The sequence below is a fragment of the Balaenoptera musculus genome, chromosome 2 (genome assembly GCF_009873245.2).
Source record: "Balaenoptera musculus isolate JJ_BM4_2016_0621 chromosome 2, mBalMus1.pri.v3, whole genome shotgun sequence".
Taxonomy (NCBI): domain Eukaryota; kingdom Metazoa; phylum Chordata; class Mammalia; order Artiodactyla; family Balaenopteridae; genus Balaenoptera; species Balaenoptera musculus.
The window spans coordinates 60,719,475-60,738,927 of NC_045786.1; the positions used below are offsets into that span (position 1 = coordinate 60,719,475).

At 55.4% G+C, this 19,453-nt stretch overlaps 1 protein-coding gene across 1 annotated transcript in view; it reads right to left on the bottom strand.

Moving 5' to 3' along the window:
• Nucleotides 1-19,453, bottom strand: part of CCDC33 (coiled-coil domain containing 33) — a 115,910-nt gene that overhangs the window by 74,348 nt on the left and 22,109 nt on the right. Inside the window, 3 exon segments of the mRNA XM_036841992.1 lie at nucleotides 2,651-2,782; nucleotides 15,666-15,783; nucleotides 17,123-17,242. Of these exon segments, the coding sequence (XP_036697887.1) occupies nucleotides 2,651-2,782; nucleotides 15,666-15,783; nucleotides 17,123-17,242 (370 nt within the window).

The window sequence follows — 19,453 nt, forward strand, 5'->3', positions numbered from 1 at the left end:
GTAAGGGACTTCCCTGGTGGTCCAGTGGTTAAGACACTGCACTTCCACTGCAGAGGGCGCAGGTTTGATCCCTGGTCGGGGAAATAAGATCTCATATGCTGCGTGGCCAAAAAATAATAAAATAGAAATATGAGCTAAGTAAGTGATATATTAAAAAAGAAAAAAAAAGGGGGCAGAGTAAGGCAAGAGGTGTGAAGTCAGCAGACCTGGTTTCTAGTACTAACACACCAACTTGCTTTGTGACCTGTAGCCAGTCATTTAACCTCTCTGAGCTTCATGTTCCTGCTCTGCAAAATGTTAATACTTTAAAGAAAAAAAACTCTGTCCCTCTCCTAATAATTGCTGTAAGGAGGGGAATATGTTTTTCAACCTATAAAATTCTAAGCAAATGCTCCTTGTAGCTGTCACCATTTTCCTGCTCATTAACCTTCTGTAGTGCCCCATACGCTTACCCAGCTCCGAGCAGACTGAAAAAGCTCAGCTGGGGGATTCCAGTGCTCCCAGCCAAAGCTACAACGGTAGCTGTGGAGGCTGCAGCCTCTCATGGCCACTACCCATGGGCCCTGAGTCCCCACATACAGTTGGAATTTGCTGAGGCCGAACAAGGGGTGAGTGCCCTGCATTTCTCCCCCCGCCCCCCAGTCTCTGCAGCTCTGTGTGGGCAGCCATACAGATGAGCTGTCACTGGAGGGAACGGACAGCCATTCCTCCCTGTTCCTGTCTCCATGCTACAAACACACTTCATCAGCTTCTCCTCTGGGCATTGTGCCCCTCCGGCCTCCTACAGCTCCCTTTGTGCGGTCAGCGAGCCATTTCTGCCACCAGCCTGCTTTAGCCCTGACACAGGGCCTGCAACTCCCCTTTGCTTTTCATTAACACATCCTCGAGCTACCTCCTGCCCTTCCCCCACCTCTTGGTCTGGCCCCCATCTCCCCCACCCTCCACCGCAGATATCACCACAGCAACCGGTTCCAACCAGGTTCTAACAAGCATCCAGCTACTTCAATCTGCAAAGAGCCTCCTGCCGATATTCTCTGCTTGCCCATGAGGCCCCCCCACCCTCCTGTCCTTCCTGCAGTGAGTCCTGCTTCCCTCTCTGCTACACAGATGGGCCCCAAGGCCACTGACTCATCATGCCCTTTCCTGTAGTCACCCCAGATGTGTAGAGCCCAGGACAGGATCACAGCCCTGGTCCACTCATCACAACCCCTAACTTCCTGTCAGCCACATAGATGTATACACACACACAAACTACACACACCTAGGTACCAACAGGCACATATCAGCTCCCAGGTAAATCTAGGTGCACACACAACACACTGTTGCAGCCAGACATGTGAATGCACGCACACATACAAGACACACAGACATGCATGCCTGTAGGCATAGTCACAAGCACATACTCACACACTCACACAATGTTCACACATGCACATGAACCAGCATGCAGGCATTCACACACAGGCACACACGAGCATTTGCATGAGATCCTAGGTCAATTTCTCCTCGTTTTCCACATTTTCTCAACAGCTCCACCCATCCCTTTACAGGCAGAAGAAAATCCTCGGGCTTGACCTAGAACTAGCTTCTTCTCCTTTTACCGATGCTCCTCTTCACCCCTTTTCTCTCTCCTTTTCCACCGTCTTTAGCAGCTGGCTTTCTGCTCTTTGTGAGGTAGACAGGGAGCTCTGTCTAAATCCCTGGCAAGATTTTCAAGGGCAGAGGTAAAGCATGTCATCTGAGGTGTGTCACTTGCAAGACGGGAGTCTGAGGCTCTTCTGACTAGATACGACCAGAGACATCACGGGCACCTGCGAGCCTATGCTGACTGCCTGATGCCGGTACCCACAGCTGTCCTGCCATCAGCCAGCCAATATTCCTGTGCGCCCCTCTTTAGTTCTCACCTGAGAGTGGAAAGCAGGTGGGCCCCTGGTGTGGAAAACACAAGTGTGCCCACGTATGTGTGTACACTGGTACCTTAAATTGCCTGCAGTGTCAGAATTTGCCAAAACACAGGGACTGGAAAGGCTTCTGGGATGGAGGAGTGAGAACAATTAGGCAGTTTCTATGACAGCAGCCCCCGACTTTGGAAGCACAGACACACTACTGTCTGACAGTGGGCAGTTCCCGGCGAGGACTAGGCAGGATGTGAAGCCATTCTAGGGAAGCAGCTAGAGCTCAGGAGCTATACTGAGAGCAAGGAATGCTGATCCTAGGTTCCCCCACTTGCTGATGACTTGAGTTGAGCCTGTGATATAAGTTCCCTGGACCTCAGTGTTCTCACCTGAGCAATGGGAGCAGCACTGCTCCTCTTGGGAGGGGTGATCCAATGAGCAGTGCATGGGGACGTGCCAGGAAGCTGTAATGTGCCATTTCAGTGGGAGACGGTGGTAATAACAACCATGAAAATAATAACAATGGTCGTAAAATAGATAAGCTTTCATTGTCTGGAAAATTCATTTATGTGGAACAACTCATTTTTCGAGCAGGCTGGGGAGATGAGGCGTGACAGCATTATGATTTTTTTCCTTTAAAGTGCTTCTAACTGAGCCCAGGGAGACGTTCAGGTGGCTTCCAGCTGCATTGAGAGGGAGGCTGGCTCTTCCCTGCACCCCTCCTAAGCCCCACCTGCCCCCTCACCGCCTCATCTTCATGCCCCGCATCCTCAGCTTGGATCTCCACTTTGACCGTGTCCCCCCCGATGGGGGCTTTGCTGGGCTCCGAGGGCACAAATGTGACTGCCTTGGAACTCTGCTTCTTCGCTTCCTCAGACGTGGTTTTCCTGGGGGGGGGGGCAGGCTGAGTCACAGGGAGGGTGCCCTGCCTGCTGCTCCCCGCTCTCAGACCCCACCGTCCATAAATCTGAGCAAAGAGCGGACGGGTCATGAAGTGCTCCCCCTCAGGCAGAGACACTCATGTCATCCCAGGCCCAGGGAACGCCAGGCCTCTCTCCTCGGCTGCCCTGCCTGCCCGGGTGACCAAGGCACCAGAGGATGAGGGTGGGGGTGGAAGAGGAAGTAGACACCTCGCCTGTGTGACTTCCTGCCCCCTGCCAGGTCAGGGCTTCCCAGCAGGCGCCTGAGTGCAGATTCCCCATCTTGATCCTCTTCCTGAGGTTCTGTTTGGTGGGAGGAGGCCTCTGGGCAGGGCAGCTGTGCAGTGCCCACCTGGCTGATCTCTCCTTTAACTTTCATCTCCCCAAGCTTCTGGCCCAGCTACCCGGCTCCGAACCTTTTCAGTGGGTACACACGCGCCACCGTCTTCTGCGGCAGCCACTGTGTGCAGGGCCCCGGGCAGGGCACTTGGGAGCTGGGCACGGGGCAGGGCAGGGGGTGGTGAGGGGTTTCAGGCCTCCAAGCCCTCAAGGTCCTGCAGGGTCAGGCTGTCCCAGGTGAGGTGGGAGCTTGGGCCTTCTGCATCCCAGCACATCCCACAGGTATCTGGGATGTGTCCCTGAGATCCTGAGCCATCAAACAGCTCAGTGAGAGAGTTCATGCTTCTTCTGTTGAGGAGGTTATTATATCAGGGCTGTAAGCGGTGCTGCTACATTAACTGCAGCAATCATGGGTGAGGACTCATCTCAGAGCGCCTTGGCAGGGGGAGCCACACCACACACCCGGGGGGGAGAAGCGTCGTGCACAAATGGCACCCCAGGGTGGGAAGCAGAAATGGCGTCCACACCAGCCCTTGGCCCCCACCCCCAGATGCCCCCAAAGAGAGTGTGGGGCAGGCGAGTCGGCCCAGAAGCTCAGAGCCAATGTGCCCCATGTGTTAGCAGCCCCAGCCTTGATCCTTCCCAGCCCAGCCTGTTCCTCTCTTCCAGGAAGCCCTCTGGGACCCCCTGGCCCTCACTGCTCCCTCTCTCCTCTTGACTTGAGTGACACAGTGGCCTGGATCTTTCCTTCTAATCATTACAGCCCTACTCCTGTGGACACCCATTCTTGTGGGAGTCCTGTATCCAAGCTCCAGGGGTCAGCTAAGGATTCCCCTCTGCTTCAACTGAGAGGCAGTATGACATGGTGATGATGACAACGGGGTCCCTGGAGTTAGACCACTTGGGTTCCAAATCCCAGCTCTAACTCTTAAGTAGCTGTGTGACTTTGGGCGAGGTTCATAACCTCGCTGTGCTTTACTTCCTTCATCTGTGAAATGGGGACGGTAATGCAGGGTTGTTGCGGGCATGAAATGAATTAATATGTGTAAAGTACCTGAGACACTGTTAGATACCATGAGAGTGTTAATAATAATAATAGTAGTAGTAGTAATAATAATAATAATTTTAATTGCCCCAGGTCTGGTGTCTCCCTATCTTGATCCCCAGCTCTGGGTCTGCAACTGGAGGTCTCTGGCAGAGGCAGAGGTAAGGTAAGTCACAGCAAAGAATACACAGAAAGAGTACAGGCTTTGGAGTCACACTGACTGGTTTCCAGCCCACAGTTCTCTTCTGGCCAGGTCCCCTCCCCTCTCTGAGCCTCAGTTTCCTCTTCTGTAAGTAGTACCTCCCTCCGAGGGTTGGTTATAAGGACTGGGAAGAAAGCATGTTAAGCTCTGGCACACAGAAGGCCCCATTCATGTTATCCCCTCATTTGTGATACAAAACAACCTGGGTGTGTCCAAAGCCACCTGACTGAGGGCAGCGTGAAGGGGAAAGGGATGCACTGAGGGAGGGCTGAGGTGAGAAGGGGTGTGCTGCCCAGAAAGCCGGAGTGATGGAGCCCACCAGACTCGGTGCCCACCCAGACACAGGCATCACCTCCCCACGCCTGCAAAGCGGGTCCCTCTGGCCCAGGGCTGTGCGGGAGGCCGCCAGGCTGGAGAGAACAAGGCAGTGAGGCCGGCGGGTGATGGAACCCAGCCTGCCCACGCTCCTCAGGTCCCTTCCTCCCGGCTCTGTGACCTCTGCTAACAGAGGGGTGCGACCTGGACCCCTCCACCTGCCACTCTGCTCTGGTTCCCCCTCTGACAGCCGCCCCCAAGTTCAGAGGCCTCAGAGCTCTTGGCAGCCTCCCACCAGCTCCCATTCCACCTGCTCTGTTCATTCTCCACACCTCCCTTCCTCTGGGAAGCAGGAACTGGGCTCCACAGAGGACAGAGGGCAGAGCGCAGCGGAAAGGCAGAAGCACTAAGCGGAGACTGTTGCAATGATGCATGTGAGGAGGATGTCAGACCTTCTACACCCTAACAGCAAGCTTGCTCCTGCAGGGCACGTGGTGTTTGTATCCCTGGGGGCTTCCCGGTGCAAGGAGAGGACAGACTCGGGGGTGAGCGATGGACTTAAGTCGCAGCAGTGCAGTGACACAATTCAGGTTGGAACCCAGGACCCCAACTTGCCAGCCTGTCTTCCACTCTCCTGATGTCTTCAGCCCCTTGTCCCCTCCCCTGGGCATCTGGCAGGAGGAATTCCAGGTGGAAAGAGACAGGGAAGGGCAATGGACAAGGCTAAGGGACGTTGCTGGTGCTGACTTCGCTCAGGCATAGAAAGAGTTAAGCAAGCACTTCCCTCAACACACACCACAGAGGTCGGACAGGGCTAGGTGAGCAGGGAAGAAATAACTCTGGAGGGGTGAGGCCCCAGGGGAAAGAGGGAGGCTTTTAGCAGGTGGAGGGAGGCTGTCAGAGTAATGGCTTTTCCTGGCACAGCTGACTCCTCTGGGCCTTGACGCTATTCTAGAAACGAGAGCTAGAGGGGCCTCTGATTCCTCACAGAATTGGAGAAGGGAAGCAGCTCACTCCCTGCTCTCAGCCCCCATTCTGTGCCCTTTGCTGGCACAAGAGAAGCTGAGTTCTAGGGTCCCCCAGGCCTCTGATGGAGCTCGGGTCTCCCAGTGCAGTCTCAGAGCCCAGGGGGCCTCTCTGGGACCTGCCTCCACAGAGCCACCTGCAAGCCTGAGATCCTCCCTCCCTGTCCCTAAAGCCCTGGCCTGGCTCCAGCAGGGGCCCGGGAGGAGCTGCCAGGTGCTGCCCGCTGTCCTGAGGCTCAGACTTATTCCAGCCATGGGAGCAGGGCAGCCACCCCAGGATGGAACCGGGGTTGGGCTCAGAGGCACAGTGTGGTAGTCCTGGGTCCAAAGGTGCAGGCAATGCAACCCCCGCCTCAACCCAGCCCACACCTCAGGGCACTGGGGGGAGGGGTGTGTACGTTTGACAAACTCCAGCCAGGCCCGAGCACAGCTGTGAGTGGGAGGGGAGAAGGACTCAGCTTTCCTTCTGTGAGGTCAGAACTAAGGGGAACATGTTGTCTGGTTCCCAGGGGCTGCAGCGGTGAGTGGAGGTGAGCACCGGAAACGCACAGGATGTTGATGGAGAAAGAGGGCAAGCTCCTGAGGTACTCCCCACCCTCCACTGTCCTCTGAACGCCCCCTAGGGCACACACCTCACGGGTGGAACCTGTGTGCCACTGTCCCTGTGTCCAGGACGTCTCTCCTCACTCCTCTGTTTCCCCTCCCCCATTACAAGCGCATATGTGCGTGCACGGATGTGTGCGGACATACACACACATACACATGCACAGGATGCCCCAGAGAGGTTTGTGTGCCACACTGTACCTGATCTCTGTACCCAGCCCCCAGTCTACCAGCCCTCAAGCTGCCTCCGCGGTCTCTAAGCCCACCTCCTGCTCTGCCTGTCCTCTTGGTCTTCCACATTCCTCAAAGCATCAGAGCACGAACAACTGTCAAGGTCTGGCCTCCTCCTGGGCAGGGCTTCGGAAGGATGCAGGCCACCAGTCTTGTCCTGAGAGCCAATCCCAGGGCAGCCCCTGGAAGATCATGGGAAAGGGGAGCACCCCAATTTGGGTCTGTTCTGGCTGCTGGGGTCCTGGCTGGGCAGGCTCCTGAATCCTGAAAGACCAGAGGGATATTCCCAGAAGCCCTGGGGAAAGAGGTGGTTGGGTAGATGGAGAAGGATATGACGGAGGGCAGAACCTTTAGGTGGATGGGTGGCAGAACAAGAGGTCTTGTGACCTTTTGACCTGTCCTCCACAGCCCTGCTGCTCTCTCACAGGGAAACTTAGAGGGAGGTGGGGGAACAGGTTCAGATTAAGATTCCTGCAGGCCTAGCACAGGGACATCAGCTGGTGCTTTGTGACCACCTAGAGGGGTGGGATAGGGAGGGTGGGAGGGAGGGAGACGCAAGAGGGAAGAGATATGAGGATATATGTATATGTATAGCTGATTCACTTTGTTATAAAGCAGAAACTAACACACCATTGTAAAGCAATTATACTCCAATAAAGATATTAAAAAAAAAAAAAAAAAGATTCCTGCCAGCCAGATGCTGGTGTGTCATGATTGGGCCTTATCCTGTCCTGAGGAGGCAGGGCAATTCCGCTCTACCTGGACCCTCCATGCAGGTCTCTGAGCCAGGAAGGCCAGCCTCCCTCATCCTCCTGAAGTCTAAGAGGCATCCAGACTCCCAGGTCACAGGCCTACCTCTATCCCTGGAAGGCACAGAAAAACCCCACGACCTCCTCCTCCCCCAGAGGCCCAGCCTTGTGCAACAGGGACAAGATAGGAGACTTGGCCTCTGCAGAGGTGGTCATCTGAACAGGCTGGTCAAAGGCTGGATTCTTGTGTTGCTGACCCTGCCTGGGCTGGACCAGGGAAAGAATGTTTCCTGGAGGAAGCAGGGTTTGAATAGATGGAAAGGAGGACCTTCCCAGTCGGAGGATAGAGCCTGAGGCTCAGAGGGGCCATGAGCTCATGGGCAGCTCTGGGGAGGCGCTGGCTGGTCCATCTAGGGTGGGTGGGTTGGGAGCACGGGTTGGAGTAGTCAGAGAGGAAAGCGAGGCTTGTGGTCCTCCCTTACCTCATTCCCTCTCCAGCCCCTTCTCTCCACACCGAAACGCGTCATCCTCTGAGGCCAGACAGGCAGGAGGGAAAACCCCTGGCCGTCACAAGGCCAGAGGATAGCTGGGCATAGCTGGGCAAGAAGATGAGGCCTGAGGCTCCATGAAGGAGGAGCTGAGATCTGAGGCAGGGAGTGTCTGGTCTGAAGCTCTCTTCTCTCGCCTCTCCCACTTCACCAGACAACAGCCCATCCATGGCACCCCCCACTCCATGATTGACTCTCCCCAGCCCCCAGTGCATCTGGTCCTTGTGGGTTTTGAGCTCTTGGGAGGCTGCCACTTAAAGGCATGAGCGGGGCTGCTATTCTCAGCAAAGCGATGGGCTCTCATCCTGGGTTTCATTTATTAATTGGACTCAAATGAACCATCACTAATTGTTGATGGTGCTACACCACTACAGGCGGGCCTCAATTTAGAGAATTGAGGTGTAACGGGGGTGTAAACCGGAGGCCAGCCATCTCCGCAACCACATGGGTGTGGCTCCTCCCCTGCACTTTCCTGCAGGGAGCGGGGACTGCTCTAGAAATCAGAAACGGCACCTTCCAAGAAACTCTGAGATGAGCACTCTGGCAAAGGGAAAAATCTTTCTGTAAAACCCAGAATGCTCCCCACATCTCTACCCACACATCATCTGAAATAGTCCTGCTGTTCTCAGGGGAGCCCCTTCTGGTCAACAGGCACCCCTCCGCATGGCATCTCAGAAAGGCAGCAGGGCAAGGGTAGTCTTTCCATATGGTCCAGGGGAAAACCAGAGCCCACAGAGCTTTGTGACTGGTCCAAAGTCAGACTCAAGCCCCAGTCTGTCAGGCACTGTCACATCATTTATCCTCTCCAGGGGAGCATTTCCTTGTTTTCCAGAGAGCCCTTTTTTTCTCTGTTGAGGCAGGAGATGGTACGGGGCCAAGAAGGGCCCCTGCCTGTGCCATCTGCCAGCCTTTTGAATATCTAGCTGTGGCCTACCCTGTGGCCTAGCTTGGTGGGGGGACCTGGGAGCCATCTTCTGAGGCGGAGGAGAGAGGGTCCAGCTGTCAGTCAACACCATAGCCCTAGGGGATGGAAGGACAGTCCCCTTGACAAGGGACAGCCCTGGGTGGGACAACCCTGTGAGATCCACCATGACTTGGAATTCTTCTTGATAAGTCACTCTGAACATTCCCTCTTCTGAGTATCCCCTTTCTCATGGATGCAGCTTTAGAGCAGGAGGAATGTGGGCAGACATACAGGTGAACTTCCCAACCTCAGAAGAATGACTTGAGACACAGAGCCCTACCTCCTGCCCCCTTCCAAGAGACAGCCTCCCTGAGGGGTCCTGGTACCCAAGTTCTGGGGCCTGGGACCTGCTCAGCTGCCTTCTGCCTTGGGAGATTGTGGGCGTAGGACAAGTGAGCAGTGTCTACCACCACTCCCCTCCTCCCACTAGACTGTGAGCTCCTGGAGGACAGGGATTTGCCTTTTCCTGCTGTAGCTGTTCCCGGCTCCCAGGCTGGGCACGTTGGGACCCAGCAAGTGTTTGTTGAGTGAAGGAAGGCGTGACCCTTGGAAAACCACGTGGAGACAGAGGTAGTCCCTCCTCTCCAGCTCTGCTAGGCCAGCCCCCAGTCCGGACTGCTGGGACCCCACTTTAAATGGTGGCATCTCCTCAGTACCGCCCTGGAAGCAGCTCTTGGGCTGGGAGGAAGGTTCAGATTCCAAATTCTAGTCCAAACGCATGTCCTCAAAAGCAGGGAAGCAGAGCCCAGCTGTGGGGACTGGGGCCCCTTGAGATTCTGGGGCCTTGGGGCCTTGAGACCCTCGGTCCAGCCTGGGTCCTGGCCTCTCTGTCCCCGCCTGGGGCCCTGCGGCTGGATCCTGGGTCTGGTCCTCCTGGCCACACTGACCACCCTGATTGCCGCAGCTGTAGTCACGGTCCGGCCGCGCAGGCCCTGCTTTTGAACATCCACAGAACGCCGCAGCATGCACACGGCACTCCCCACAGGCCCTGGGGCTGCCTGGGAAGCCAGAAAATGAGAGACGGCGGGGTGGTGGTGGGAGGAAGAGGGGCTGATGGGGGACCACCACTCCCTCCCCTCCCTCAGGGCGAGCCGCACCTCTAACTCTACCTTGGCGGGAGCAGGGAAGGAGGAGGCCACAGCCTGCCCTGCCCAGAGATAAAACCACCGCTCAGCCTTCGGAGCGTTCCCGGGCCAGGCAGACTGGATTAGCGCTCAGGCGCATGGGTTGCGAGTCTGAGTCCTGGCTGTGCTGCCTGCTGACTGTGCAGGATCATCCTTTAAAAATCTCTCAGCTCAGCTCCTCCCAATAATCGCTCTCCGTAACTCACAGGTTTCTGGATGGACGAGAAGGCCAGTTTGGGGAAGGCTGAGTCTGGGGTGGAGTGTACACTCACCGGTGGGCCCAGGGGCTGGAGCTTAGGAGAAAGGCCTGAGCTGGATCTAGACATTCTGGAGCCTTCAGAATAGGGGTTGGGGTGGGTAGCCGGGGGTGAGGGAGATCTCCCAGGAGAGTAGAGATCCAGGGGAGAGTCGGGGACTGAGCGGGAGCATGGGCATTCACAAGGTACAGGGAGAAAGGAGCCCACAGAGGAGTGGGCAGAGAGAGGAGGGGGAATCAGGATGGGAGGGTCCTGGAAGCAAAGAAAGAAGGGGCTTCAAGAAGGCGGGCTGCCTCTCAGACTCGTATAAATGATGAGCAGCCGTGGGGAAGTATGTGGCCCCTGGGAGAGGAGGACAGTCGGTGAAGCTGGCTGTGGAGGTTGAGTCTGAGCCGGCTGAGGGTTCAGGAGGGGAAGACAAGGTGAGACTCAGATCCAGCTGAGCAGAGGTGTTTGTTCTGCTGGTAAAAAGTGGTTGATTTCACATAACAATCTGGATTTCTGGCTTCTCTTGAAAAATTGAGAGCACTGACAACCCAAGCCTGCATTCCTCCCTCCTTGTCAGAAATCAGCGGGGGTGCCTGGGGGCTGCTCTCAATGAGCCAGTGCCCTCAAGTTTGCCAGTGGATTCAGCTCTCTACTGCATCATACACCCGGCTGACTTCAGTGTTTATTAACTGGCTTGGGCCTTGAAGGCACTGACCGTGCCATCCCTGGCCATTCCTTCTGTGGAATCTCACTGTGTGTGTAGGGATGGGAACAGACAGATATGGGGAGAGCACAAGGGCAGAAGGAGCTGAATTGGAACCTGAACCCTGGCTCCCTGGCCAGTGGCCTCCCTCTCTCTTCGATAGATGCTAGACCATGGGGCATGTGACCCTGAAGCCCGTCGGGGCCAGGCAAGGGCAGAGCGAAGCCAGACCGAGCCTGGAGGGGGCACCAAGCCTCCTGGCTGCTCATGGTGTCCTGGCAGGGAGGAGGAACCCCGTCAGCAGCAGCTTTGTCCATGCTCAGAAATAAGCAGACCAGACAGCCTATGTCTAATGCAATGAGGACACCAGGAAGGCCCCCACTGGCTTGCCTCATTTCCTGAAATCTCCCCGCTAATACTTGCTTCTTTTGGTAAGCATTGTCCTTTTGGGCTGCTCCTCCAGGATTCCAGCAGTCCTGGTAGAGAGCTCAGGCTTTGGGGGTTTGAATAAATGTTTCGGCATGAGAAGACCTCAGGGGCCCTTGGCAGAGGTGATGGGGGAACATCTGGAAAGAATCCTGCGGCTTCAGTCTGGCTGGGGGTCTCGGGCCAGTCTCCTTTTAAGCACTGATGACAGCTGTGTTTATAGCCCTGGGACATGGGGACGTTCTCACTGAACAAAAATTCTGAGGCTCTGAGCCTCAAGGGACTGACGTCATTTGGAACAGGTGCAGGTAGGTCAGGCCACGCCGTAGGCAGGAGGCCCTGCATGGAAGATAAGACCCAGGATTCTCAGGGCCTTCTCTACCACGTGACTTCTCCCACAGGCATCCTGCTGGGAAGGAAGGAGGCTTGGCCTCTGCCAGAGCAAGTGGCCGGTTGTCAGATGGGGACAGTCATCTTCATCTGCTCCACTCCCACTGGCCAGCCATGTGATCTTCGTCAAGTCCCTTCACTGCCCTGGGCCTTGGCCTCCTTGGCTATCACATGGGGCTAATGCAACCTGCCTCCCAGGGCTGCTTTATTAGAGCCAGAGTGCCTGGAGATCCAGGCTCTGAGTGAGCTCAGTGTGGGACTCACCAGCAGATGGGGGCTGCTTTTCACTCCTGGTACTGTCCCATGACCACTGTCACTGTGAGTGTTATTGTTATTTTTGCGAGTCCAACCCTCTGGCTGCTGAGACAATCTCCCAGGCCACCTGTGGTTCATACCGGACCTCCACCTACTTCGCCCAAATTCCTGCCCTCTGGGGCCCTTGGCCAAGGCCCACAGCCAAATAAGGGAAAGTGTGAGCAGGCAGGTCCCAGGAGGGGTCTTCAGACTGGTCACTGGATCTTCTCTGCAAGTCTGGGTTAGGACCCTGATGCCAACATCCCCTTCCAAGGGCAACAGCTATGTGAAGATCAAGGCAGAGAGTGAGGTGGAAAGAGCTTTTGGATTTTGGAATCCTGGATCCTGGATTGGATACCCACTAGCTCTGTGACTTTGGGCAAGCCACAAAAATGCTCTGAGCCTTAGTAACCTCAGGTATAAAATGAGGACATGGGCAAGTCACAAAAATGCTCTGAGCCTTAGTAACCTCATGTATAAAATGAGGACAATGTTATCTAGTTCATGGGACGGAGTGATGATTAAATGATATCTCACACACACACACACACACGCACACTCACACACACACCCCTAGTGCATTTGACAGGTATCTGGTAGACACTTGAAAGATATAAGCTTCTTTAACCTTCCTTTCTTACTAGGACCCCTGACAAAACTGCCCTACTTTCAATATCTTCTTCAGTTAGTCACCAGGGTCAGGCTCAGTCTGGGGCCAGGGTCAGGGCTCTCAGGCTTATCCAAGAAAGGAAGCAGTCCTTCCCCTCCCAGTACTGGCTCTGTCCCTGCTCATTAGCTCTGGGCAGCAGGCAGTCAGAGAAGCAGCTGCCAACTGGCAGCCCAGCCATCCAGCCTTTGGCCAAGGGTCAGAACCCCACAGGCCGTCTCCTGGCTGGCCCCTCCTCCACACTCTGCCTGCTGGGGTACTCCCCACCTGTCAGGGCCACTGCCTTCCTGATCCCTGCTGTGCTCTGACAGACAGGTCTCTCTGTGCCAAGCTGGGAGGCAGGTGCTGGGCACTTCTCAGGCCCCAGAGCCTTGAGCCAGGCCCAGACCACTCGAGGGAGACCCTGGGCCTGGCCACTGACCCAGCAGACCTGGGTGTGGAATCTGTTGGGCAGTACAACTGGGGCTCTTGTTGCCTCTAAGGAACTGAGTCTGTTTCCCAGGCCAGAGCACAAACCAGCCTGGCAAGCCTGCGACAGCGTGGAGGCCAAGCCTTATATCCTGGCCATGGGAAGGCCAAGACTCAGAGAGGGGCAGCGACTCCCCCGAGGTCACACAGGGAATCAGGGGCTGTGGGCCAGACTCTGGGTTTTCCTGATTCCATTCTGGCTTCTCTCCACTGACCTGTGGTTTCTTCTGCTAGGTCTCACGTGCCCACTGTGACTCTTACTAAGGATATCCCCTCTCCCTGTGTGATACTTTAGACCTGTCAGCATCTCCCGGATGGTGGTCTGGCTCCACCATCTCTTCAGCCCATTGGGACAGGTTCCCAGGTGAGGTATTCAGCATCGAAAGGTAAAGTAACTTTCCCAAAGTCACAGAGTATGCTCAAAACATGACCAGATTCATTCATTCATCTGTTTATTCATTCATTCAACAATTATTAATTGAGAACTTCCTATGTTTCAGAGTCTGTGTTGAAAGTAGGGATAGGATGGTGAAGGAAACAGACCTGGTGGTTGCTCGTGGAACTAGTGGGGCACAATGGGATGAGGCACTGATGAAGAATAAGCCAAGAATCACATCAAAGCACATAAACCACGTGCAACTGCAGCTGCAACACTGGAGAAGTACACAGTCCCATGGAGGCATGTAATGGGGGAGGATTAGGCCTGAGCTGGGAGGTCGGGAGGGCTTCCTTGAGGAGGTGATAACTGAGCTGAGATCCGACGAGGGGAGGGGAAGAGAGAATGTTCTGGGGGAGGGAGAGTGCAAAGGCCTGGGGTGGGAGGGAAGAGGGTCTGCTCAGAGCATTGAGAGATGTTTGTCCATCGGATGTGGCTGGAGCAGAGAGAGGGAGGTGGGGTCATGCTGCTGGGGAGCTGGAGGGGCTGACAAAGAGCCAACCATACTGGGCCTAGAACCCTCTTTACCCTGAGAGCAATGTGAAGGGTTCAAAGAATGGGTTCCTCTGGTACTATGGCACCACAGTATCGAATGGTAACCTGTCTTTCAAGGGGGTTTGAAGAGGGGCAATATTAGATGTACCAAGAGCAGAACAGTGCAGTAACCTAAGGTGGTGGCGCTGGCAGAGAGAAGTGGATAAATTCAAGATCGGAGAGGAACTGACACGACTTGGCAATGGATTGGATGGGGGCAAAAGAATGTGATTACTGATGCCAGGATACAGATGAGCTCACACGAAGAGAGAGTATAGAGAGGTAAGAGAGACCTAGGGTTGAAACCTGGGACAGGCCAACATTTAATTCCAGGTAGAAGTGTTGAAGAGGTACACATAGAAGAATATAAGAGTAGGGCATCTTGGAAGCCAAGAAAAGCAAGGGCCGCCAACAGAATCAGTGGTCATGAGGGGTTAATGCCACTGAGAGGCCGCGAAAGATGAGATACCCATTGGAAGGAGAGCTAGGCATGATGATCTCTGGTGACTTCAGAGACAGCTATTTCAGTGGAGAAGTGGGGTCAGGTTGGAAGCAAGTCAACGGCTTAGCTGGAAAGAGGCAGAACCAACCACAAGATGAGCCAAGTGGACCTGTTGGTCTGTCATAGTCGCCACTGGAGGACACACCCTATTACTAGATTGGCTCAAGGCTAGAGCCTGCATGGCGGAGGGAAGTGGCTACACCCCAAACCTGGGAGGCCCCATCTTGGACCTGAACCCTATTCTGCTCCTCACTAATGGGTTGAGTAAGTGGCTTTGGGGCACTCTCAGGCCTGTGCTTCAACCCTCCCACAATGGGCCTGCCTTGGGGCCCCACAATGGGCCTGCCTGTTGAGGATGCAACACCCCAGAGAGGAGGAGGGAACTAGGCAGAGACAAGAACCTCCAGGACCCCATTCCCAGTCTGAGGTGAGACAAACGGGATGGAAGAAAGTAGGAAACTAAGCCAGGAGACGGAGCTGAGGGCACCAAAACACAAGCAACAAAAAGATGAGAAAAAAATGCTTTGAAAGACTATAAAATTATATATATATTCAATATATATTATGTAATATGATTTAATAGTATTTAATATATATATAGTATATAATATATATTTTGAGCATTGAAATATTCATTGTGAGAAAAATGAAAACTTTGGTGGATTTGCTTATGCCTATTATATGTTTTGTTACTGTGTATTTGGAATCAGACATGGTGGAGGGGCGGATATCATATCCTTTCCAGGGGTTAGGGCTTCTGAGGGTCTCGGTCCTCCCTCTGGGGTTCCTGCCTCGGGCTGGGGGCTCGCACTGAAAGCCCTTTTCAGGTTCTGACAGCTGGGCCTTCTTTCTCAGAAGCCCTCCCTTCTGCTTTCATTTGCATCTCATTAGCACCTCCTCTGCTGGTGGCAGCTCAGCCGCCCGGAGCCCTGGAACGCAGGCTGCAGGCTCGCCTAGGCCCTGCTCCCTGCCCCCTCTCTGGGTGGAGATGGGTGCAGCGATGCCCTCCCCCGCCCCACCAACCCCTCCACACCCCTCACCCAGGCTCCGCGGCTTGGCTCCCGCTGCGCGTTCCCATGGCAACCGGGTGATGGCGCAGGTCGCGGTGGCTCTGTCGAGGAGCCACGGGCCGCCCAACTCCCCGCCCCACTGCCCAAGCTGGATTGGTGATAGGCGGGGCCTCAATCTCCCGAGATGATCGGCGATAATTGGTTTATGGAAATAGCTGAGGGGAGAAGGCGAGCTCCCTGCCAAGCCTGCTCTCAGCCACCTGTCCTTCTTCACCACGGAAATGGAGTCGGGGGAGGGGAGGGCCGAGGAGCTGGGCAGGGGAAATGGGGCTTTCGAGACAAGCGTTTCACCTGTTGGGCTCCAGCACCTCATCTATCCCACTTTCACTGTGTGTGTGTGTGTGTTGGGGAGGGGTTGTTGTCATAGTAACCTGGGGTGTTTGCATCAGTGCTCCTTGACCCCTAAGTGTGCTCAGGCCTATACCCGGCATATTGTTGGGGAAATGGAGAGGGAGACATGGGATCTGTCCGTGGGAGCCCCAGTTTAGGGGACAGAGGAGCAGCACATAACTTCATTTATATAAAGTACGTCAGACCAGTGTTGCCACTGCTGTCCGTCTGCAAAGGAGGGAGAGCTCAACTTGGACGGGCGCCTGGAGGAGGAGGCTCACAAGCAAGGCTTTGAAAGTGGATTTCGGCAGATGTTGGCGCAGGCACTCCCCAAAGGAAATGTGGGCAAAGCCTGTAGGCAGGAACTGAATGCTGCTGGTAGAGGAGGGGAGGGGTAGGTAGCTTGGTGGGGAGGCCCCAGTGGCTCCCAGTGTCTACAGAAGGGGCTGAGGGATGGCAAGCGCATGGGAGGGGATTGCTGCACGGGGCTTTATAATCAAGACTCAGTAGATGTCCAACATCCATATAGAAGCTTGGCTGGATGGAGACTCTGTCACCCCTGATACCCTTCCAGGAGAAGTGAGGCCCAGGAAGTGGGAAGTGGACATGGCATGGCAGGCCTCGCTCGGATACCGGGCTGTGAGAAGTGTGTACCCTGACTCCGGCTGGTTGGAGGGGAGCGTGCATTAAAGGATCAGAAGGAACTAGGGAAGCCCCTGTAATAGAAAAGACTGGAGAAGTGGTGGGGGCCAAGGAGGAGGATGGTCTTGAGGATCCTACCCCAGGACTGGGCATGGTAAGATGGGGCACTCAGAGGCTGGGAGAGCAGCCCTTAGGCCTTCTCCTTCCTTTGACCATCACCTCCCAGTGAGTCCAGCCCAGGCCTCTGCATCCAGGGGCCCTGGCCCACTGTGGTCGATTTGTGGCCAAACACTGGTCAGCTGGTTGTGGGATCACGGAGTGGCTCTTCCCTCCTTCCCCAGCCCTTTGGGTGCTCATATCCCAAATATCCATACCCTGGTTTCTGCTCCAGCTTGGACACCATCCCCTGTCCTCACTCTCAGCCAGCTACTTACACTACCACATAGCTCAGATGCCATCCTTGGAGGCAGGAAGGTTGGTGGCCCCATGGAGAGTGACTGTGATGACCTCCTTATCAGAGGGAGACAGTTGGCTGATGACAGCGTCCACATTCTGGGAGGTATTCGTGGGCTCCTCTGGGCCCTCGGTGACCTGTGGGGAAAGCCAGGGCTGAGCGCCTCTTCCAGTGTGGTCACCTCCCTTTACTGCCTCCCTATAACTCTAGCCCCCTCTCGGTTCCCCTCCGAGTGGCTGTTTCCCTCTGTCGTCCCCACAGCCAGTCTGGAACTACAGGGGCAGTCACCTTTGACCCCGTTTTCTCCCTACCTCTGTCCCCCACTCCACACCTCTGTCTCCCTCTTGCTTCCTCCAGTCCTGGATCTATCACTTCCTGCAGAATGAGACAGGCCACTTCACCTTTCAAGTCCAGTCCCACCTCTAAGCCTTTGCTTTTGCTGGTATCCTTGCCTGTAATTTCTAAATCCTGCCCTACTTTTGAGGTTCTAGCAATTGGCCCTCTTTGCTCCTGCAACCTCAGCCCAGGCCAGCTGTCACCTCAGGTCCCTCCTGTGCACAGCGCTTTATAGTTTACAAAGCCTCTCCACATCCATGGAGTCACCCAAAGCATTAAAGAGGGATGAATGAATGTGTCTTTCCCAGATGCCTCATCCATCGTCCACCCAGAAAACCCTGCGGACCAGGAAGGAGGAGAGGTGCCTGCCTGCGCACGGGGCCTCCTAGGCTGCTTGCCCCAAGCAGACATACGTGCAGGGGCTCAGCATCTTGTGGACTCACACGCTGGAAAGCAGAACCCTGAGCCAAGGCAGCAAAGTGGGAAAGGGAGGGAGCTTACCAAGGCCCAGGGCAGGCTCAGTTTGACTCTGGAGGCAATGGGGAATCCAGGGAGGGTAGCAGAGTCCGGGTATGGACATGGGGCTGCTGCGGTTGAGGTGTCCTGTCCTCCCTCGGCACTGGCTGCCTGGCTCTCATTCCCAGGCCCGGGGGTTGACACAGTTGACCCAGATTAAGCCTCATCTGGCAGGAGGCCACCCCCCCACCTTCTGTCCCTCCCGGTGATTAATCAGCACCAGCTGATGTGAGAGGCCCTCCTGGCCCTGGGAGAGGAGCAGTGGACCTCTTCAGGTTGGAGATGGGGCCCTGGGGGAGGGCGTCACTGGGGGCTGACCCTCTTATCTGGGAAGCTTGGCCTGTCAGTCCTGCATTTCAGGGCAGGCTGTGGCAGGGGTGGGGGAGTCCTCAGAGCGGGAAGAGTCCATGGAGACCATAGAGAACGATGTGAGACAGAGGCCCAGAGAAGAGGAGGGCCTGGTCCGAGGCAGGCTTTGTGCTGGTGGCAGCCCCAGCAGGCTGGGTCCCCTGACTCCGTCCTGATGAGCACTGAGTGTCTGGAGGTCTGGCTTTAAACCAGCTCTACCTCTCACCACGGCGGGACCCAAAGCCAGCTGTGCTCTGAGAATCGGTTTCCCCAATGGAACGATGAGTGCTTAAACCAGACCGTCTGAAACTTGCCCTGCTTCCTCTGTGAGGGTCCAGGTTCCCCATACACTTCTCCCCCTTTGAGCCTGGGCGTCCCGGGCACATTTGCTTCTGACTCTGGGAAGCCTCCGGGCCGAGGCAAAGAGAAGAGCTTTTTATGGCTGTTATTTCATGCAGTTCCCTGCGCTACTGCAATCTGTCGGCATCTCCTGCCAGCTCTACCTTCAAACCATGTCTAGAATCTGACCTCTTCTCACCATCTCCACTTGGGTCCAAGACATGGAATTCCTGCACTTGCATCCTCATTGCTTTCTCTTTTCTGTTTGTTCTGGCCCTCCCTCTGCCCTGCCCCATCTCACGGAACAGCCAGAGTGATCCTCTACAAATTTCAATCAGACCACATCACTTCTCTGCTCAAAATCCTGCAGTAGCTCCTTGTTTCACACACAGCCTCACTGTGGCCTGTAAGGGCTATACACTCTGGTCCAGGAAACTGACCTCGTCTCATCCCTGGGCCCCTTGCCCACTCACTCCAGCCACACTGGCCTTCTAGTGGTTTCTCGCACCCACCAAGCTGGCTCTTGCCTCCCAGCCTTTGCCCTGGCTGACCCTTCTGCCTGGACTGCTCTTCCCTACGTGTCCATCTCTGTGGTTTGTTCCTTCACTTCCTGCACGTCTGACTCTTTCTCGGAAAGACCTTCCTGGTACAGGCTGTGGTCCTTGCCTAACAAGATGACTAATTAAGAGGTGAGAACATCACCTCCCTCCCCAGTCCCAGAAGTGCCAGCCCTACAGAGACTCTCCTTCCCTTCCTCTGGTTGAGGAACCCCTCCCCCAACCCAGGACTCAGC